Source organism: Xylaria bambusicola, assembly GCF_022495145.1.
Source record: "Xylaria bambusicola strain CBS 139988 unplaced genomic scaffold F5B22scaffold_9, whole genome shotgun sequence".
Lineage (NCBI taxonomy): Eukaryota > Fungi > Ascomycota > Sordariomycetes > Xylariales > Xylariaceae > Xylaria > Xylaria bambusicola.
The window spans coordinates 71988-94170 of record NW_025953562.1 but is presented as its reverse complement, the minus strand read 5'-3'; the positions used below and the strand labels follow the sequence as shown (position 1 = coordinate 94170).

At 43.2% G+C, this 22183-nt stretch overlaps 8 protein-coding genes across 8 annotated transcripts; 5 read left to right on the top strand and 3 right to left on the bottom strand.

Annotated features, from left to right (window-relative positions):
• Window positions 1-46: 46 nt before the first annotated feature.
• On the bottom strand, window positions 47-1107 carry F5B22DRAFT_596173 (mitochondrial putative Oligoribonuclease). The gene has a single exon (XM_047974204.1). It carries the CDS (start codon window positions 1010-1012, stop codon window positions 479-481), a length of 534 nt encoding a protein of 177 aa, XP_047833223.1. The 5' UTR covers window positions 1013-1107; the 3' UTR covers window positions 47-478.
• A 1495-nt stretch (window positions 1108-2602) lies between these two features.
• F5B22DRAFT_643933 (uncharacterized protein) lies at window positions 2603-4812 on the top strand (the record flags this gene model as incomplete). The annotated part of the gene is made up of 3 exons (XM_047978350.1): window positions 2603-3579; window positions 3650-4349; window positions 4408-4812. The coding sequence occupies 3 exons, from the start codon at window positions 2603-2605 to the stop codon at window positions 4810-4812; spliced, it is 2082 nt and encodes a 693-aa protein (XP_047833222.1).
• Window positions 4813-6623: 1811 nt separating this feature from the next.
• On the top strand, window positions 6624-8067 carry F5B22DRAFT_596158 (polysaccharide deacetylase family protein). The gene is made up of 3 exons (XM_047974203.1): window positions 6624-6931; window positions 6986-7667; window positions 7719-8067. The coding sequence occupies exons 1-3, from the start codon at window positions 6826-6828 to the stop codon at window positions 7849-7851; spliced, it is 921 nt and encodes a 306-aa protein (XP_047833221.1). The 5' UTR covers window positions 6624-6825; the 3' UTR covers window positions 7852-8067.
• A 41-nt stretch (window positions 8068-8108) lies between these two features.
• F5B22DRAFT_596157 (uncharacterized protein) lies at window positions 8109-9180 on the top strand. Its single transcript, XM_047974202.1, has one exon. It carries the CDS (start codon window positions 8331-8333, stop codon window positions 8757-8759), a length of 429 nt encoding a protein of 142 aa, XP_047833220.1. The 5' UTR covers window positions 8109-8330; the 3' UTR covers window positions 8760-9180.
• A 3380-nt stretch (window positions 9181-12560) lies between these two features.
• Window positions 12561-13371, top strand: F5B22DRAFT_643930 (uncharacterized protein; the record flags this gene model as incomplete). The annotated part of the gene is made up of 3 exons (XM_047978349.1): window positions 12561-12825; window positions 12988-13268; window positions 13321-13371. The coding sequence occupies 3 exons, from the start codon at window positions 12561-12563 to the stop codon at window positions 13369-13371; spliced, it is 597 nt and encodes a 198-aa protein (XP_047833219.1).
• Window positions 13372-14794: 1423 nt separating this feature from the next.
• On the top strand, window positions 14795-16777 carry F5B22DRAFT_643929 (cytochrome P450; the record flags this gene model as incomplete). The annotated part of the gene is made up of 9 exons (XM_047978348.1): window positions 14795-14899; window positions 15071-15193; window positions 15242-15434; window positions 15485-15568; window positions 15618-15714; window positions 15775-15889; window positions 15961-16240; window positions 16306-16540; window positions 16597-16777. 9 exons carry the CDS (start codon window positions 14795-14797, stop codon window positions 16775-16777), a joined length of 1413 nt encoding a protein of 470 aa, XP_047833218.1.
• A 959-nt stretch (window positions 16778-17736) lies between these two features.
• Window positions 17737-18549, bottom strand: F5B22DRAFT_565798 (uncharacterized protein). The gene has a single exon (XM_047973101.1). It carries the CDS (start codon window positions 18399-18401, stop codon window positions 17985-17987), a length of 417 nt encoding a protein of 138 aa, XP_047833217.1. The 5' UTR covers window positions 18402-18549; the 3' UTR covers window positions 17737-17984.
• Window positions 18550-18698: 149 nt separating this feature from the next.
• Window positions 18699-21496, bottom strand: F5B22DRAFT_643928 (uncharacterized protein; the record flags this gene model as incomplete). The annotated part of the gene is made up of 3 exons (XM_047978347.1): window positions 18699-20335; window positions 20402-21020; window positions 21074-21496. The coding sequence occupies 3 exons, from the start codon at window positions 21494-21496 to the stop codon at window positions 18699-18701; spliced, it is 2679 nt and encodes an 892-aa protein (XP_047833216.1).
• Between the last annotated feature and the right edge of the window lie 687 nt (window positions 21497-22183).

The window sequence follows — 22183 nt, the reverse complement described above, 5'->3', positions numbered from 1 at the left end:
CAAAGCATCGCTAAGCATACAGTGTCAATACAGTAACAACCAACCCCCCATCTTCAGCTCCTACAGAGGAAGCCAGCCACAGAACAGGCTACTTCCAATATATTGCCCCTCACTTTTACCCCTGGCCGCATCTAGACTCTCGAGACTCTGTCTAGAGGTGAGTAGAATAATTATCCAGGGCCAACCGAGCTGCCACGCGCTCGCAGCTCTTAACAAAATCAATAATACCTATTCTGTTAGTATTTAGCATGGCCGTCCAGCTGTGAATCAAATTTTCTTGACCCGAGGACTTCATTGGTCACAAGAAAAGTGAACGTGGGAGAAGATATGGTATGGCTTCAGTATAGGTAGGTATGTTCGGGAACTGTTGAACATGGGATGACAGGCATGTTGTGGCCCTTTCAGCTTTGATCAGTACGCTATCGAATCATATCCATCGTACGAAAAGTAAAGTTTTAGGTAAGGTACATGCAAACACTCAAGGCTCGCTGCTCTTTTTATCAAAGAGAGCTTCCTTGAAGTACCGCGCCTCCGCAATACTCTCGAGAATGTCCTCCTTGGCCTGGTGAAGGCCCCGTTTCCTTGGCGCTTTCCGAATGACCTCGCGGGGAGCCCATCGACGCGCCGCCTCCTTGATAGTACTGACGTCCAAGATCCGATAGTGTAGATGTTCAACTACCTTCTTGTACGGCTCCTTGGACAAGAACGAGCGGTCTGCATGCACGCTATTCCCTGCCAGCAGCGCAGTCCTCTTCTCCGGCACGTACTTCTTGATGTAAGACAATAAGTCCTCAGCTGCTTGCTCAGCCGTCACCTGGGAGGCGATCACCTCGGCGGTCAGCCCGGACTGCGCGTGCGTCCTTGTGCACCATTCATCCATCATGTCCATCCTCTCTTTCGACTGGTGTATCACGGCGCGCCAGCCTTCCTCGTCGATGACTTCCAGTGTGCCCGTGGTGATGATGCAGAATATCTCGATGATTTCTTCGCGATCTGGGTCTAAGCCCGTCATCTGTAGTGGAATCAGGCGTCAAAAATTCGTTGCTACTCCGAGCACACATGAGGCTTCTGATTAGGTGCTCACCTCGCAGTCAATCCATACAAGGGCTTCTTTGCCAGCCATGATGTTTGATTCTGGCCCTGCCAAGAGGTGGGGTGATGTTGCGTCAATGGAAAATAGCGTTGCACACATAGCGAATCTGCCTGCTTCTGGAATTAGTTACTTGTTGCAAGCGCTTAGAATAGACCTACTAGCCCAGTAATTAGTTTTTGGCGGCTGGCAGAGTAGTGTCGCAGTGTGATTACGCAAAGTTGTAAGGCTGGTGTTCCACTTTCTATGTGGTGCAGCTGTTGATGTCTTGTATTCTTCTTATGCAATGGCTCCGAGCCTGATATGATGCTTACTGGCTGAGTGAGTAGACGCCTTTTGGCAACTTCGAATTTAAAAAAGGTTATAATCTGCGAAAGAAATCATATGCACATCTCATTCTTCCACTAACTGAACTGATGAAACGAAGTATACTTCTGAGTCGAATGTGCGATCGCTTGCGCATGGAAGTATTCATTAAACCTCAACTCAATATAATACGCTACGCTATTGCTTGGTGCGCGACATTTGAATCTTGTCACTACTAGGAAATTCGTGACAATACTACGATGTCCCGGACTTATTGCCATTCCCTTACTAGAGCTGGTGAGCACGTTGTCGCGGAGGCTTCATCTTTGGATCTACAGCTTTAGACGATTCTTACCGCTGACCTGTGTCGGGGTTGCGCCGACCGCCAAAGCCCCACATTGTGCTCTATAATACCGTCGTATTGCAAGCTTTAGCTCAAGTTATATATATATATATATATATATGCATATTCTGTGCAGGCCTGGCCAGCTATAACCCCTATCCTAATAATAGCCAGCTGCCGATACCAGGGCAAGGGATATTAATCTATCGCCAAGTCTTGAGCACACGAGTATAATCTAAGATTCTGTGAAACGAATGTAGTGGACTTACCACTCTGCCTTCCGCTTACATAGCTGACCTAGGGAATATGTATATAGACTTGGAGCTTTCAAGCGGACTGATTACGAAGTTCGACCCCTATTTCATCATATTTCCTGGCTCCAGAATGCAGCCACACGCAGCCCCCAAAACCTGAGTATAAGATATGATGACAGTTGGGGGCGCTAAAATTTGAGATGAACAAAAATATGACTCAAATAGGGCGAATGGCGTTGTGTTACCGCGCGGAAGGAAGATGTCTCGCTGGTGAGAGGGGCCTTGGGGGCTGTATGTTGTATCAACTGAAAGCTCATTTACTTTCTTGGGGTGATGGGGATGAGAGTAATAATAATCATCACCATTCATAAATCTCTTGTGGCTTGACTGAGAGGGTCAGTGCTATAGGTCCTAGATTACCTTCGAGATTCTGATTAATGATAGCGCCTGCTGTGAGCATTGCTTCGGGGTGCTCAATCTTGCCTTCAGCCTGTGATAGCAAACTCGATCAGCTTAAATACTTATTCTTCGCGTCTCTACCCAGGGTCGAGAGGCAAGAGAAGTCGTCACTGCATTGCATTATTCCTTACCACCGAGCTGAACAACGATATGACTTCCGAAGGAGACGCCAAAGCCACTATGGATCAGGGCTACCCTGTACATATTGGCGCGTGGACGAACTGGTCCCGTGGGTCAATCATGGGCGCAACTGTGACATTGACACGACAGGATGCTGCCTTGGTCATCGCGTTTACCAGCACCTTTCTTGCCTTTATTGCAACCAGAGTTTGGAGACTATTCTGCTTCGCCCTGCACAGATACTATTCTGCTATGGGTCCCCAGGATGCTACATATCACCAAATGCAAGCAATCTTACGCAACGCTGCAGCACCTGAGGATGGCATACGGCTCTTCTTAAAATTGTTATCGATGAAACACCGGCGAACAAAACGTTATCACCAGTTACTCTTCTCCGTTACTTCTGGTATAATTCTCCTGATATCGTTCACTGTACTGGGTGGCTTTTCTTCCAGCATCGCCACATCTGACAACGAGGTTCTTATTCAGAGTGCTGGATGTGGATACTTATATTCAGACAATAATTATTTCTTCGAACGCAGAAGTTACAGCGGCAAGAAGATCAATAATGCGGCAAACTACGCTCTGCAATGTTACTCGAACCAGGACAGTCAATTTGACTGTGACCGTTTTGTTATGGACCGGATTACCGGCAACGTCGATCTGAACGCCACTTGCCCTTTCGATAATACGATATGTCTGAACCAAAGGGGGAATATACACATTGATAGCGGATTCATCAACAGCCATCTACATCTCGGTTTCAACGCTCCCACGAAAGAGAGAATCTTGTGGAGAAACGTTCTCCATTGCGCACCATTAACCACCGCAGGCTTCACAAGCGTCGATACTAAAACCCAACCAAACGAGGCTGTCTTTCACTACGGCAACATAACAACACACACTGGGAAGGCGGACTACATATTCCGGATCCCTGACTTGGACTCCCAATACAGAAATTCCTTATCCGATGCTGTACTGTTGACCGATGTAAACTACAAAGTGAAGTGAGTTGCTTGTGCCTTCCTAGCAAGTGTTCGGTTAGAGACCTATATCTGATAACCACTCTTGTCCTAGTTCTCTCGTTGCCGAGGTCAAAAATAGAAGTATTTACGAAATCAACTCGGATTACATGCCAATTGACGCACTCATACGGGCGGATGCAGATATTCATCTCGTATTCCTGGCAGGAAATGGAGTCGTCTTTAGTGAGCATACAGACGACGCGTGGTATAATGTGTCGGCAACAACCACAGAGGTACCAATTGTTCTAGCAGGTGAACCCGATACTGAACAGGTATACTTCCCAAACGCACCAGCTTCCCCTCTCGGATGTGCCAGCCAACACCAATTCTGTATAACCGATCATCCCGATAGCTGCGGCCCCTTGGCTAGTCTGAGAGACGCAATCGCTGGTGCTGCGCCCCTTTTCGACACTACATATGCCGAGATTGCCAATAATACCGCCACATCGGAAAAAGCTGCTCGATTTACGTACTTCGCGAATCCTTTCTTTGCCGTCGACCGGGACGTAAGCGGTATATTGGGTCAACTAGGATCCAGAGCTCTTCTTTCGCAGCAAAACATGTTTGCTGGTTTTCAAGGTCCATTGGCGTCAAATCAATGGCAGCTGGACGTGAGCCACTGGTGGGATATATCCATGGCCGTTGCCCAATCTATCTACATTGACAGCGCCTACGGCCTAAGCGATCCGGTCCTAGAGCAGTCGCGCAAGAATTACACGGAATCGTATTTCAACAATGTGTGCCATAACCAGGTATGAATCTAAAGCTGTATATGCGGGAAGGTTAAACGAAAACTGACAAATACAACAGAAGATTAAAAGCACTGCATACACCTCCTTGAGCATCTTTGGTCTCGTTTTCACATATCTCGTAGGCTTTCTCCTGGCGTTGGTATCTTATCTAGTCGAGCCAGTATCTGCTTGGCTTCATAAACGGCGATCGTACGGGCAGTACAAACATCTTGAATGGACCACCAACGCAACCTTACAGCTTCAACGCCTAGCTCACGAAGGCATTGGACAGGGTACTTGGTCTAAAGGTGCGGAAACTGTCCCAGTAACCAAAGAAGGCGAATCTCTAGCGTTGCTGGACATTTCCAATCAGGAACATCCTGTGTTGCGGCCCTTGATCGTAGGCAACCAACAAGATAGTCCAAGTTATAACTCGTGCTCGAAAGATGGAATGGGCGCGAGAAGTGAAAGAAGTAGTCGATAGCCATGCGGCTAACTATGTTTCATGATGGTACCGCGACCTATGGCAATGTGGTAGATAAGAAATCACTATGGAATTAGCAAAGCCCCTGAGACCGTGCGGTGTGTTGACAAACCCTAACTGAAGACCCTAATTTATGTTGCGGCTTTGGGTCAGTTGCGCGTTCAGGGCACAACGAGGACGTGGCGGGAATATTTCGGAGCGCGATGAGTAAATAAATATACACTATTTCACCAAAACATCATTCGGTGGTGTAGCTGGGGACATTGGTGTAGATATCATGTGCAAGCGGTAGGATAGTGCTTAGACTGTTCCGCTGCGCGAGTGGATTGGGAGACTTGGAGAGTTTGAGGATCCGCCGAGGCGAGTGCAGAGACAAGGGGCAGGATAGGTATGTTTCGAGGGAAAAAGAATGGATGGCGTGGCTCCTATGTAATTTAACGTTCCAAATTCAAGACAGGGCTATATACCCGGGTTCCGAGCTAGCAATATACAAGAAATAAATAAAACAATAGGTACTGGCGACCGAGAGCGTTTGAGGATCCGTTTGTGGACAATTTACCAGTGTCTATGGTGCTGGATTTCTCCGAATAGTTGATAGAGGGCGCAGTGAACTAGATGGATGATACTCAATGTAATGACGTTACTCTGAGTCTGATGTTGACGGCGACTGAGAGGGGATTTGTTGAAGGCTAGTTGCGAGGCGGAATTAAGTAATCGGCGTCGTGTTCAGCTGTCTAGGAGACTTGACTCTCCATTTCATGCGAGCAATTCTCGATACCTGTCCAAGCTTATTCCCATCATGTTGATCAGTGGCGACTGAGTGTTTCTTCGGAAGAAGTGCGCCCAGATTTTAAGCACGGCTAGACTGAGGTAAAGAGCATTGCTACGAAACTCTGGCTGATCACTATTAAAGTTAACAGTGGCATAGGTTTCCTCAATGATACAGCGCACCCAGTGTAATATCCTCTCTTCGCTTCCTGAATAGACCAGGTAGCTGTTGATAAATAACAGGCGCAGAGAGACAGAATTAGTATTACCACTCAGGGGTGCTGCGGAGCTATTCACCTCCCGTAACCATTTTCTAAGAAGCACGGCGCACTCAAGTGCAGAGGGCGAATGCCGCACGCTCCAGAAGAACGGGGGACTGCGCGTTACGCAGTCGATGCCCAGTCTCACCTGGATACTCAGGGCGTGTTTCGCATATAACAGGGCCGATATGACACCATCGCTACGTTTGACGGGTGGTGATCTAGCGAGGGCACTTGTACTTAGTGTCGACTCGTGAGTGTCAAGTTGCCCAAGTTCTGAGTGCACGCCTGGGATGTTTTCTTTAGTTAGAGGAATTCTATCTTAGGAATCTTCTCAGTCAGAGTGAAGGAAGACAAAGGGAGCTTACTTAAGCTTACATACTTCTTCTCCCGGGAGTATAGTGAGCCGGTACGGTTTCCTGAGCTACCAAAGAGTGTTGTTGATCAACTCGTGATTGAACATGGCCTAGGCTAGGGAATCACTAGCCTCGACAATCTGCGCTACCTTCATTTGCCATTCCCTTATCCCTAAGACCAAAATCTATGCTATCTTCAAGTTAGCGAGAGACAATAGTTATCAGCTTCAAGACGCCTCGGAAAAGCTGGCATTCAGGGACATATGCAACCTAATCTTCTGTGCCACGAGCCTTACCTCATCCAAATGCAAGCTGCTCCAAGAGATTTCGAGATAAGCTTATAATACCCCTGTCACATGGTTTACCCCAGCTACTACTCTAACCGAGAGCTAGCATCGATACCCCGACTCCCGGCAAGCGCTAACCGGCTACCCCAACGAGTATCCGAGTCATGCAGGATTATCGTGTTGTTGCATCAGAGATAGTAACTGAAGGCGGAGACAATTCATGTGATAGATATCTTGGGATGAGTCTGAAGCATACTTCATTGATAACCCTCGACGGCCAATCTCGAACGCTGGAAGACTTAGCATTCTTGTCACCCAGAGTTCTTCACGAAATCAATCAAGATGGGTCAAAAGAGAGTGCTCATCAGCTATGGCGTTGATGTTGATGCGGTTGCTGGCTGGCTAGGATCCTACGGAGGCGAGGATTCGACGAGCGACATCAGTAGAGGTTCGATTACCTGTATAATTGGTGGGAACTACATGTCTGATAAAGTCTCTGCAGGATTGTTTGCCGGTACTATAGGTGTTCGAAGGCTGCTCAAGCTATTCAAGAAATACGAGATGAAGACAACTTGGTTTATACCTGGTCACAGCCTGGAAACGTTCCCCGATGACATGGCTGCTGTTCGAGATGCTGGTCACGAAATTGGGCTTCATGGCTATTCTCATGAGAACCCATCTGATATGACTATTGATCAGCAGAGGGATGTGCTCGACAAAACGTACAGGATGCTCACAGAGTTCTCTGGGAAACCTCCGCGTGGGAGTGTTGCCCCTTGGTGGGAGTGCAGTAAGGAAGGCGGCCAACTGTTGCTTGATTACGGTATAGAATACGACCATTCTATGAGCCATCATGACTGCCAGCCGTATTACCTCCGGACTGGAGACAAATGGACCAACATAGACTATACGCAAAAGGCAGAAACTTGGATGAAGCCCTTGCAAAAGGGTCAAGAGACTGGCCTTGTGGAAATCCCGGCAAGCTGGTACCTGGATGACCTGCCTCCGATGATGTTCATCAAATCTGCGCCAAACAGCCACGGTTTTGTGAACCCCAGGGATATCGAGGATCTTTGGAGAGACCAGTTTGATTACTTCTATCGGGAGTACGACGAGTTCATTTTCCCCATAACAATTCATCCTGATGTCTCGGGTCGACCTCAGGTTCTCCTAATGCATGAAAGGTATGTAAGGCGTAATTCAAAGACCTGAAATGATACTGACATCAACGCTAGGCTTATTGAATATTTCAAGAAGCACGAGGGCGTAGAATTTGTTACTATGGAGCAAATCTGTGATGATTTCAAGAGAAATAATAAGCCACCACCTGGTGCGGTGTTGCCAGCAGAAGTTGGTGCGAAGCTATGAATAGTTTTGGGCCACAACTGATATTTCTCACAATACCCATTTTCCAGGCTTCCTTGATATTAATATTAACATTCAATTGTTAAATATTGTCGCTCAATTGTTTGTCATCTTAAAGATTATGGTAGTACCGGGACAAATTGTCACGGAACGACATAAGGAGTGCAGTACCTATGCCATTGCGCTACCAAAAGGTAACGACGAGTTATCAAGTCGAGGGCTTGACGTCTCTGCACTCACTATATAGTACTGTACTGTGACACAAATATCCCACTAGCTTCTGCCATATCACGCCACTCCCGATCAAATCCGTGCACGCAATCTGATCGTAACACCACCGCTAGAGGTACCACCTGATGAATAGCTGTCATATCAGAGATGGAAAGACCGAGAGACTATAATAAAGCCGTCTGCCTCTGTATGGGAATCGTAACAGCTAGTTACCTCTCCTTTAGTCTCGTTGTGTACCGGTGGTGCGGTCAATGGGTCGCCTCACCGGGTCTGCTGGTGATGTCGTGAAGAAAGTTGCCTACGGTATCGGTATCACGGGGCTACTTGTCAGTGGTTGTCTCTATATACACGTGGCGGCGAAGCATCTCTTTGTGCGCATCCTGCGTAACTTCAAGCACCTACAACAAGATACCGTCGTTCACTGGACTGTCTGGTTACTCTGTACCTTCACCACGTCGGTCATCAGCTTCCTTATTGCTTGGGGTATTCCCATTTTCAACTATCTACTCGCTCTCACAGGTAGCCTTACATTCGCCCCGTTAGCTCTAGGCGTGCCTGGCTACCTCTGGGTATACGACTATCAGCACTATCGCAAAGGAAGCTTCTGGCAGCAGACTGCCTATTATCTCAACCGGGTGATGATTGCGTTAGCAGTTTTCTTGACAGTTGGGGGTATCTAAGGTGTTATCCAGCAGATTATAGATGCATACGCTAGTAGAGAGATTGCGGGTGCACTTTTGTGTGCCGATAACAGCAACTCATCTTAGATCGATGTACAGCTGTACTTTGACAACCTGGCTACGCTTTAACTTCCCGTGTAGACCTCAATAATTAGATACTCAGTTCTTGATTTAAATATCTTATCAGTCCGATGTCAGCCTATTTGACCCTCTATATTATCTTTAGTACCTCCAATCATAAGCAGCTCCCTTCTCAGCCCACGAGACTTAGCATGCGAATTCACATGAACCAGTATCTATGGCCTTCAGGGTCCACCTATATAGTTAGCAATTCTGAGACTGTCTTGCTGGGGCTACCGGGATCTGAGAGTCAGACACGTGCAGCATGGTATCATCATACCAGTAATATAGTTTCCTCTGGAATCTGATCCAACTATTTATTTGCTTACACATCTACGTTTGTACCCTCCCACCACCATGCCCCCTTTGTCTCCTGCCCCTGTAGATATCACGTGATTATGGGATTGTGAGCTGCAGGTCACTGCACGCGACCTAACAATAACAGGACCGATGATCATATTTAAGTCCAAGTGTAGCAGAAAATCACTTAGTTCACCTGTTACCTCCCACTTTTTACTATCTGTTCAGATAGTAGTATTTCATGATTTGAATCACGGCAACATCATCAATCATAACTGAACTTTGTCTCTGACATGGCTAGACTGAAAACCGTCCTCATCACAGGCTGCAGTGATGGTGGCATAGGATCTGCTTTGGCCCAAACTTACGAATAACATGGCTTCCATGTGTTCGCTACAGCACGCGATACTACCAAAATGAGTGCTCTCGAAAATCTACCTAACGTGGAGTGTCTAAAGCTTGATGTTGTCAATCATGGTGATATCAAGGATACAGCTAAGGCAGTTAGAAACTAAGCAAAAACCCTGCCTCACGATCACCCCCCCTGCCTATTAATTACCCAACTTTTAAAACGATTTTCTTAACAAATACGTTATTTGCGATACTTTTTTTAGTATTTTTAATTAGATCTATTATTTCTAACCTTAATAACCTTTTTTATATTAGTATCCTTATATTTTAAAACGTATTAATTAATAACTTTATTAATATATATTAAATAATTATATAATTTATATTTTACCTTTTATATATATATTATATAGATAAAGTTATTATTAAAACTTATTTTAATTACTTTTTATTTAACCTTAATATTTTTTTAAAGTTTAACTTTTAATGCTTTAATTTTTATTTATAAAAATATAATAATTTTAACCTTTTTATTAAAGGCCTTATTAACCTTTATAAAAAATAACCTTTATAATAAATTATTAAATAAAAGGAAAGTTTAAGTTAATTTTTATATATTAATTTATAATTATTAACTTTTAAAAGATATTTTAATTATAATTTTTAAAGCTATTTTTAATAAATTAAATATAATAGGTTATTCTTTAATTATAAATATTAATATTATTATTTTTATAATACCCTTCTTTTTAAATATTATATATTTTAAAAATAATAATATTTATTAATTTTTTAAATATATTTTAATTATTTTTTATATTTTTTTTAATATATTTAGCTTTATTATATTTTTATATATAGCTTTATATATTATTAATATATTTCTTTTTAAAAGCTTTATTTTTAAATAGCTTATAGGTATTTTTTAACTTTTTTTTTAATAAATTAAAAACTTTAATATTTAATAGCTATAATATATAATTATAATAAGGTTTATAAAATAAAAGTTAAATTTTATTTAAAAAATAAATTTAAAAAAATTTATTATTAATATATAATTTATAACTATTATATATTATTATAATAACTTTAAATATAAAATATAAAAAGGTTTTATAATTATTTTAATATTATAAAATTATTAATTTACTTATTAAATAAATATTTAAAATATTAACGCATCTCCCACTTAACTTGGCCACCCAATTGACCTGGCCACCCCAATAACTTATATAAAACCTCATTATTTTAATCTTTAATAACTTTACGAATACTGACCGTACGATTTAATAATTAGTACCTTTGAATCCGTTATTTAAAGAGAAATCCAACGGTATTTTTTACTATTTTTTATAAAATTTATTAAGCGAGATATTGAGCAATACGCTAAAGGAACGTTAAGCAAGGATTATTTTAACGCTTACTTTAACGTATTGCTTAATAGCTCCGCGAATAAAAATCGTACAAATTGGTAAGGAGTACCGCTGAATAGCTCTTCTTATTACGAATCTAATGGTATATTTTATTATTTTATACGACTAATATTCGTAAAGTTATTAAATTATCACGTGATTAACGCACCGACGTTTTTTGTATGGGCTGGTGGGGTGGCCAGGTCAAGTGGGAGATGCGTTAATCTTTTAATAAACTTTAATTTTAATTTAAAAATTATTAACTTTATATTTATATATCCTTTTAAATTATTAATAATAATAAAATATTATTAATAATATTAATAACTTTAAAAATAATAATTTATTTACCTTTTTTAATAACGTTTTTAAAAGTTTAATATAAAATAAAATTAATAACTATTTAATAATTATTATTAATATTTTAACTTATACCTATTTTATTAATATTATAAAAATAATTAAAAGGAATATTTATAATTTTTAAAGCTTTAAAATAATTAAAAAAAAGGTTAATATTAATTATTATTATATTATTAATATATATATAATTAATAAATTATAATTTAATTAATTTAACTTTATTATTTTAAATTAAAAAATATATATATTACTTTTTTTTAAAGCTTTTATTATTATTTAAAATAATTAATATATATTTAATTATAAATTTAAATTTAAAAAATAAAGGTATAAAGTTTAATTTAACTTATTTTATTATTTAATTTATTAATTAATATTTATAATAGGTTAATAAAGTTTAAAAGTTAATATAGGTTTATTTTTTAATAAAAATATTTTAAAGCTAATAATATAAATATAATCTATTAATATTTTAAATATATATTATTATTTAAATTAAAATTTTAAATTAAACTATATAAATAATAGCTATAACGCATCTCCCACTTGACCTGGCCACCCAATTGAGCTGGCCACCCCCCTAGCCCATACAAAAAACGTCGGTGCACTAATCACGTGATAATTCAACAACTCTACGAATATTAGTTGTATAAAATAATAAAATATACCATTAGATTCGTAATAAAAAGAGCTATTTAACGGTACCCTCCATTAATTTATACGAGTTATATTCGTGGAGTTATTAAGCAATACGCTAAAGTAAGCGTTAAAATAATCCTTACCTAGCGCCCTTTTAACATATTGCTTAATATCTTGCCTAATAAATTTTATAAAAAATAGTAAAAAATACCGTTGGATTCCTTATTAAATGATGGATCTAATAGTACTAATTATAAAATTGTAGGACTAATACTGGTTAAGTTATTCCAAATTGAAACATTGGACTTTTATATAGGTTAAAGGGGTGGCCAGGTCAAGTGGGAGATGCGTTAGCATAATAATTTTTAAAATTAAAAGATATAATAATAAAAAGGAATTAATTCTAAATAAAATAAGGGTAAAAAGTTATTGTAAAACTTAAACGCGGTTGCGTTATTAAATAGTGTTTAATTAGGTAGTTAGGAATTAAAGCGCATTTTAGGGTACCTAGGGCCCTGGTCGTGACGGGGGGTGGTCGTGAGGCAGGGTTTTTGCTTATACCGGCGGCGATGGCACACTTGACATCTTGCTCAGCAATGCAGCGCATAATCACTTCATGCCGATATTAGACGAAAACCTTAATACGATCAGGAGTCTCTTCGAGATTAACTTCCTAGGTCCAATTGCTTTGACTCAGGAGTTTGCCCCGTTTCTTATCAGAGCTCAAGGCATGATCGGGTACATTACCTCGACTTCAGGATATCTGAATATCCCGTACATGGGTATGTCGCTAACTCTCAAGCCTAGGGACATATTCAGCATGAAAAAGGTCGATGGAGATTGTGGGAGAAACTTTGCGCTTGGAATTGGCCCCATTCGGCGTTGGTGTTGTTGAAGTTGTCACGGGCGCCGTCAAGTCTAAGGGCCAAACATAATTTGGTGATTTCAAACTACCCCACGAATCGGTACGGATGTCCTTATCCCTGAAACTACCTCAATTCATATGGTCGCGTGATTAGTGACTTTGACTAACCAACTTGTAGTCAGCCTACCTAAGCCCCCTTCACGAGAGATCATAGACACGGTACATGCCAGATACGATCTAGACATGCTGACTGGCCGCAGACTATACAAAGGCATCGAGGAAACAATTGCTAGCAGGGCACAAGGGAATGACGGCCTGCCCCGAATGGACACAATGGAGCATGCTAACGCCGTTGCCGATGATATCGAAGCGCGAAAAACGGGTCGGGTCTGGCATAGTGGGTTTGCCGAGGGAGTTAAAATGAGTACAACCGCAAAAGACGTACCACAGTCCGCTATGGTAAGTCGAATTGCAATTCATTTTTTCGATCACACATTCTCACAAAGATTAGGACGCGGGAGCTGTAGTGGGAACTGATCTTAATAAGATCGGCAAGCAGTAGGCTTGTAAAGCGAGTCTACCACATCTAGTGTTTATATTTGGAGTAATTAAGGATACTATTCTAATGTTCTTTCCAGCGAATCACAAGATAGTTGCCAGTAAAGGGGGGAAGGAAAATGGGTAAAGATGGCTCCGCGAAAGAAGGGGTAGACTGTTCTTAGTGTGTTGCTATAGTGTCACGGAATGACATAAGGAGTGCAGTACTATGCCACTACGCCACCAAAAGGTAACGACGAATTATTAAGTCGAAGGCTTAACGTCTCTACACTCACTATATAATACTGTACTGTAACAATACCCCTTACTTTAAATGCAATCGACCCGATTGTATATAAAGAAGTGCATATTTAAAGGTAATGTATATAGTTAATACCTGAAAACCCCCGCAGTGGTTTTCCAATTACGTAAACGAGCTAAGCTCTCCACCTTTGAAGACTGCGCCAAGGGTTGTTTATGCGAGGGGTTACCAATCCCTCCATGAATAGAATATGGCTGCCCAGTCGTGGAATCGAACACGTAACCGTATGACTTGATAAACTATTACGGAATGACATAAGAAGTGCAGTACTATGCCACTACGCTACTAAAAGGTAACGATAAGTTATTAAGTCGAAGGCTTGACGTCTCTGCACTCACTATATAGTACTGTACTGTGACATATAGGCTGGGGATGTTTCTCTTCTCTTGGGTCCGGCAAACCTTTCGGCCTACTCTGTCCACAATTTATCACTTTCGTGCCCTCCAATCGGGAGATACTCTGAGTGTTTTGCAAACAGGGCTTTCATGCATGAGAACCACAAGTCACCCGATAGGCTCTCTGGGGTCTTGGCATGCTTTACCTACATAGGGATGCATCTAACCGGCGACCTTCGTGTGGTAGCTGATGGCAATTATCATTGGTTAAAGCACCTATAAGTATTAATTAACGGCTTCCAGAATTAACTGCAGATGACACTGTCATAAGTGGTGACAAGACTATAATGTCACTGTAGTGAGCTCGATTTCAGATCATTTATGACTTGCTTCCCTTGAAGGCGTTACACAAACCAGACCTATCCACAACATTCTGTTGGCTGACCACATATCAACCAAAATAATGTGGTAGCGTGGAGATATAAAGTCCAGCAAGAGGACAACATGCATGACACACATCAAAAGAACATGATTGGCTGCCAATTTTTCAAGGCATCGGAAAATTACAAACTTGGCACATTTTAGCGAGACGTGAACCTCGGGATATATTATGCAGTGTGAAAGTCTGCAAACTAATGTTACAACATATATCTATACCTTACTCCCCAAACATCTTTCCAAGTCATGCCGACAACTCACACAACAATCCAAGTGACCGACGCTAAGAATTGTCCAAGTACTAAACAGCTTTGGAACAGCGTCTGCCTTAATATTGGGCCTTGTTGTCAGTAATGGAAATCAAAGACGAGTCCCTTGCTAGACATGAACAATTTCTTTTGGCCACTATCTTGTGCAGCGTATTGGCATATGCCTACTTTGAAATCAAGACATGGCATGTGAGTATTTACGTTGATGCGTCAAAACGAAGACTAATCCTGATTTAGATTATCTTTTTCCCTGTGTATTTAAGGATTACCCGTCAAATTTCCTACAAGATAAATAGCTACGTCAGACTTCTCTATCAAGACATTCTTCTCCTTACATGATAGACATTGACATATATTCAGCGAGATGCGTTTCGCTTCAGGTCTTGGAGAAAAAGTTCACCAATTGTGATATTATCCACACAAAAGCAAATTACAGAGTTGAGTGAAGCACTTTGCTTTACGCAGCAAAATGTATACGCCGATGTAAGATAAATTGCTCATCGTGTCTCCATTTAGACTAATCACGGCTAGATGCTTGGGTTTCAACTGGAAATGGATAATATTGAAAACAGTCTTGGCGACTACAAGCTCATGAGAAAACAAATCCACTGTTGCGTCCTTCAAGCTACAGGCCACAACCAGCTGAGATCACTTTACCCATGTTTATACCACCGCTTGAACAACACTTTGGAGTGCATATTTAGTCAAGATTTGGCTTCAAATGGTCACAATAGCCCGGTCAAATAATCGTGATATGACTTTAACACGTGATAGGTGATACTTCTGTCGCATTACCACGGACAGCCCGCCGACTGGCTTTGGCCCTTACGAGCCCCATATTCTTTGGAGAAACTCTTTGTAAGAATCATGCATAACTCATACTGACGGTGACTGACTATATCGCCAGCCTCAGACGGAGAATTCTGTAACGCGCTTCTGCAATGTTCTATAGGCATAGTGAAGTACACGACTATGCTTCAGGCCCGATCTTCCCTTTGGTCATCGTAAGTTCAGGTTGACGACCCAGCCCTTATGATAAACCACATGTTCACAGAGCTTGACAGTTTAGTACGTGCGATCATTGCTAAGCGTGCACGAGCCATGCGCTTCGTTCGAAACCGACTATTGAAATACCTTAACGAACACTCCGTATGTGAGGAGCCAGGCCGTATAAAACAGGTAAGTTGCATCTTGAGCTCAATGATATTAGGATGCCTAAACTTCCCGTACTCAAATGCGTTGTAAAATAGACATTGCTTTCCAATATGATCAATGTGATGAAAGCCAGCAAGCTCTGGGTCCCATCTCTACTTGCGGGGCAGCTCTTAAGAACATGGCTCGCTATTTCTCACCAAACGTGGACGAATTTAGATGTTATCATTCTAGAGGCAAGCGCGAGGAAGAAATGGCAGCATGCGCTTCGTGAGGAGCTCGAAGAATCTACGCCGCTGGACTACGAACGGCTTGACCAGCTTCCGCTTATGGATAGCTTCATCAAAGAGACTGTCAGGCTCAATCCACCAGATAAATGTATGGATTTCTGTTATGCTGCTTCTGCAATACTATGACGTGCTTTCTCTAACTAGCCTTTACAGTTACAATGCGTAGAAAAGCATTAAAGCCGTACACATTTTCCGATAACTCTGTTTCGGTACCTGTTGGCGCAACGGTCTGCGTCTCAGCATACGATCAAATGCATGATCCACAAACTTACCCCAATCCAGACTCTTTCAGCCCTTCACGATACCTTGGTGACAAGTACAAAACCCAATCGAAGTTCACGGACGTTTCAGAGTCTTTTCTGGTCTGGGGTTATGGTTCTCTCGCTTGGTAAAAATATCCAGTTTGTGTTACTGGTATCGATTGCTGCTAAAGCTTTTATCCAGTCCCGGCAGACGATATGCGTCTTTAGTTATTAAGATGGTGCTGTCCGAGCTATTACAGAAGTATGAGCTCAGTCTGGAAAGTGAAGAGACGGAGACGATGTCATCATGGGAGGCATTTACCATGCCTTATGAGTCCACCCGAATTGTTCTGAGAACAAGGGCTCAGTTAGACAACAATTGAACGGCACCGGAGCCGTCACAGATAATTTCGAATTACCCGGCGATTTTAACGGCATCCACGAAAACTGAAACGTCTACAAAAAAAGAAGGTAATAGAACAGCAACTGTAGGAGGCGTGTTGCCAGAAGTTGCGTGGCAGTTAAAGGGAAATTTAGCTGTATGTAGATCCTTTTAGTTTTCTTACACCAGTATAGTCATGGGAAAGAAGGCGATCACGGCGATCACACTAACTGTTACACGCATACAAATTGAACATGCAGTTCGCCTTGCATCTCGGCCGTACGAAAGGCCATTGCAGGCTGTTCATGATCTTCAGAGACATGCAGGCAATATTGGGCAATATTATTGGAAAGTGAGGTTATACAGACTTCGCTTCTTGAAACAGACCCTAGAGGCCTAGGTGGTCTGAGTTGTATATAGAATTGAGTCAAGCCACTAGTATAACTAGGGTAGTAGATACTGGGCTTGGAACGGAGAATTCAGATTACAATGATCAACTAGGGCTGCATAAGTCCTTGACCAACCAACTCCTTCTCGGCTGTTGGTGGCTTAACTTAACTCTATATACAATTGGTCTGCCAGCCCAGACCGCCTAGGTCTCTAGGGTGTGTTTCATGAAGTGAAGTCTGTATAACCTCACTTTCCAATAATATTGCCAAATATTGCCTGCATGTCTCTGAAGATCATGAACAGCCTGCAATGGTCCTTCGTACGGCCGAGATGCAAGGCGAACTGCATATTCAGCTGGCACAGAGGTTGGACGTGTAACAACCAGGCCCAAGAAGGAATTGGTTGGTCGAGGATTCATGCGGCCTTAGTTGATCATTATATTGTGAATGGCATCAAGTTTCAAGCCCAGGTCTCTGTCCTTTTTATATTATATGATCATTAAAAAAAACAATTAAGGGTATGCAAAGAATCATCTAGCAGATCATAGAACCACAATAGTAGAGTAATTCAGGGTGTGTTAAGAGCTAACAAAAAAATAAACTGAAAGTAGTTAACTAGTCTAAATGAATCCGAATACTTTGACTATAGTCGCATTCAAGAGCACTCTACCTCAGCAGGTATATGAAAAACCAAATTGTTGAACACACTTATGAGTCATTGTATCTAGATTGGCATAATATTACACAACGAAGATCCTAAAGTAGGTAAGCTACCTGGTATTTAGGTATGTGAGTATAGGCCATTTGATTCTGGAATCCCTAAATTTGGGGTTTCCATCCTCTCTGATCGAACGCAAGGTCGTGTCCGTTCACTCGGACAGAGGGCTCGGAAGGGCAGGCCCGAAGCACGTCACGATATTCTGAGAGGACGCTCTTCATCTGCGGGTGGGACGGGCGGATGATTCGAAAATTGGTGCTCTCACTTGTGTCTCTACAGACAATAACGTTGTGGTCGGAATAGCTCATGGCGAAGTCTCCAGAAGCAACGATCTGTAAGGACGGAAGCCCACTCGGCCCAAATGCCCACTCAAGAAAATGGCGAAACCGCTTTTCAAGTCCCCCTAAAGCCTTAGTTTTGTCCCACTTGTGTCTATTTAATTTGGATTCCAGGCTTTTCATTACCCCTTTTTTTAAGAATCTCATTTCCAAACCTAAACTAAAGAACGCAACCATCATTGGTAAGAACGCTAAACGCTAAACGCTAAACGCAAGGTGTAGTCAGAGCTCCCCGCCAAAACAGCTTAAGACCAGTAGTCCCGTTGTTCCAGATTCGCAAGCAAAGCGATCGACCACAACGAGCGACATGAACACCTTGGGACATTATTGGGCAGTCGAATCCATCAAGTTCCGATTCCAGCAACTTTGATACATTGTGGCTCGTTTCTTTCAAGGTGGCAGCTCTCTATCGAACTTCAACTGCGGGGCGCAGAGGTCTACCTGCGTGGTTTTTCACTAAGTGCTTCTCCATGATACCTAAACTGCTGAAAGCTTGTCTGCAATAAGGGCAGGGATACACCCTCGACTATTCCGATGGGCATCGAGAGTAGCCCTATCGTAATATTTCTCCGTCGGGGCCTGGCTGTCTTCATGGGACGGTTGCCTGCCTGGCTGATGAGGCACGTTTCTCCCTATATGCGTGGTCTTGACAGATGATGTCGGCATAGATATTGGTGAGCCGCGATATTCAGAGCCACCGGGTTGATCAGGCCTATATCCCGGGGCATGGGTAGTGGGCTTGTAGGCGTTGAGCCGTGGGCTCCCCGGCGCCACGTTGTGGCCAACAGGTGAAGATCCTAATCCACCCGTCTGAGAGCCCGAGGACAAGCGGGGAAGTCCCGCGTGGGTTCCCATATATGGTTGAATAACTGGTCCGAGGGTGTGTGGCTGTTGGGCCCCGCCGAGGATCCAAGGAGTTCCTGTTATGTACTGTATGCTAGCAGGTAATGGTGCAGCCTGCATGGGAGGCAATGGTGTCTTGGGTAAATGCTCTTTTGAGCCGTACTGTATGGCTTGGTTGACATCAGCATCGCTAGAAGCACTGTTCCCCTGGGCCGTTTTGCCTGTAACATCTTGTATGCCCTTCGTTGCCGACGCTGTCTCTATTGATGTAGTCCGTGCTATCTGCATTCCACCATACGATGAGTGTGGTCGAGCACTATTTAGCTCTGATGCTGTGGCCTCGGGAGACAAGAGACCAAGAGCGCCAACAGCCGTCTGAGTCAGTGCCGAGTGAGCAGGTATTGTGGGACATGAGCTCGGTTGCTCCTCTCTGACTAGCAAAGCTGGTGCAATCGGGACTCTAGCTACAGTCCTGTCACTATTATCGTCCTGAGCCCGTTGTTGTTGTGTTTTAGGGAAGCTTGTATTAACAGAGTCCCCGGAACCAGTACCGCTCCCGTTCTCAGCTAGACTTCCTCGCTGTTCCAATTCGAGGGGGGGCGTTTTCGTAGAATGCAGAGGTCTAATGCTGTCACCGTTCCCTATCACCTCCTCTGGCCGCTCTGTAGGAGAGAGGACTGGACTAGCGAAAAGCCTATTATCAAAATTGGTATCGTTATCAATCATCTGTTCTTCACACTCTGCTATAGAAGAGTTGAAATCAATAGGAGACATTTCCTCGGTGCTGTCGCTGCCTTCAGTCGGATCTTCCCGCTGGCCCCCTTCAGAGGTATTCGGTTCACTATCGAGTCTGGATTTAGTGCTGCTATTATTTCTACCTAAGTCCCCCTGTTGCCCTTCTGCTGCGGCAGTAGTTGGAACAAATGTAATACTTAGATTTTCCTCGGCAGTTGGGTGCTCAGTGAGACCCTTAGGGCTCGAGGCACTAATTGGTGCTGGATTTGGAGCCTGTTCGTGATCCAAGTCATTCTCATTCTCTAGAATGTCTAGATGGCAATCTTGGCTGTTTTCGTCATCATGCATAGTTAGGGGAGCATCTTCTGGTTCAACAACATCTTGAGCCTCAGAGCCATCACTCATATCCTCCTCGTCATCGGATTCCGAATCTGAAACGGTAATAGAAGACATGCACGCCTCAGATGGGGTACTAGCATGACTTTCTGTATGGATCCTCTTCGACGTGTTTTCCAATTGCTGTCGCGCCTGATTCCCTGAAAATGAAGAGGCCAAGGCGTCAGCATAGTGTTCCATAACTTATGGTATACTAAGGGGCGTACCGTTGCTCGCAGTTGACGTCTCTTTCTCTTGTTGAGTCTCGAGATTCTTGGCTCCACCATGGAGCTCATAGAAATCTAGTGCTGACCGGGAATTAGAGATGAGAGGAACACTGGAATCCTGAGGATCGAATTCCTTGAGGTCCTTAGCAGCCATCCAGCCAACTGGACCTCGTTTTGGGGATTTCTGGTCGTCAAAAAACATGACAGGAAATTGTCGCTTGAGAACCAATGGTCCTTTATCCTCGAAGTCATGTTGCCACCCGTAGATCTTTTTGGTATGTTTGTTATATCTGTAGCATGGCGGGATCTCGTTCAAAAGACCAGTGTCCTTGATTGCGCCTTCTAAACCGATGTCGGTAAAGTCGCCCAAGGGGAGGAGAAGGACGGCCAACCAGCTCCTCGACTTAGGCCAGTAGCCCAGGTAGATGTCGCCGGGGGTTGGGTCAGTGATTGCTTCAATGCCCTTGCGCTTTCGCCGGCTTCCAATACCAACAGCCGATTCTCCTTCTGTCTGATCTATGTCGCGCCGCTGCCGCCTCTGTGGCGGTATTTCACATTCGGGGGATGCGGGCCTCCCACGCTTTCGCCCGGGTCGAAAGACTGGAGTAGGACTTGTCGCCTTTCGCCTCTTCTGTTAGCAAACGTAGGACTCATTGCGCGGGCGTCACTCACAACGCTGCCTGGATTAGGTTCGAGAGCGCTACTAGAATCCGCCCGTGTAGATCGCAAGACATCCTCTACTAAACTTATACCTAGTGTGTCTACCATTTCTTTGGCTAGGCTTCTCAGATGTGTCTGTAAGCTTTGCTGGTAGCTTTCTTCCTTCTGGGTGGCAGTTGCTTCATGATTGATTTGTAGCTCCTTCAATTGCCCACTGCATCGTACGGCTCTGTCAAATGCACTACTCAGCTGCTCATGATCGGCGCTGGAATGCATGAGATCCCGGTCTTTTTGAATGCTGTTCTCGAGGAAATGTGCCTCTTCCTCAAACACTTCTTGGGGAGACCGGATATGATCGCCATCCTGAATCCACCGTAGGATGCATTCCTTAGTTGCTGTGACTCTGGACAATATTGTTGGATACTGGTCAGCCATCTCGCCACGGTGCAGACATTGAGATAAAAAGTGAAGGGGAAGAAGAATAGCATTCAACCTAGCCACAAGAACGGGGTTAAGTAATTGGTGGCGTTACATCCAGGCCATTCTGTTGGCTGGTCGCATTCGCTCGGTTTACATGCCATGTTTAGCTACCTGCAGGCCCCCGACAGTCTGGTTCACAGGATCCTTGTAGCTTCACACGGCAGCATCAGTTGGGCGTGTCAGCCACCTCGTCCAGACTCGTCCTTTCAAATGTCTCGTTTTCAACTATTATCTCGCCTAAATATGGCGTTTGCGCTCTTCTTAAACAAATTCTTGTGATTTTGTGACTTCACGTCTACCACGAGTACATACATCCTTGAGGTTGTACAGTTATGCTGACTTGTCATTTCTCACAGTGGTCACACATAGGTATGACCTGTCGAATCCCTCCCCGCCCTCCAAAATTGAACATCCTTGTCACATCCTGGATAGGCTAACCCGCCAACCAACTGCATATTCGCTTAAGACAGTTCAGTCTCGTGATGGAAAACTTACGAACTATCCCCTGTCATATGTTGGCTGGTTTTCGGAGTGAATTGAGTACCCAGGTAGCTTTTGAATGACGATGCCGTGTTAGCATGATTGAATGAAGCCGCAGCTGGAACCAAGTTTTTTCACATGACTTGTTGAAGAGCTGCAGTC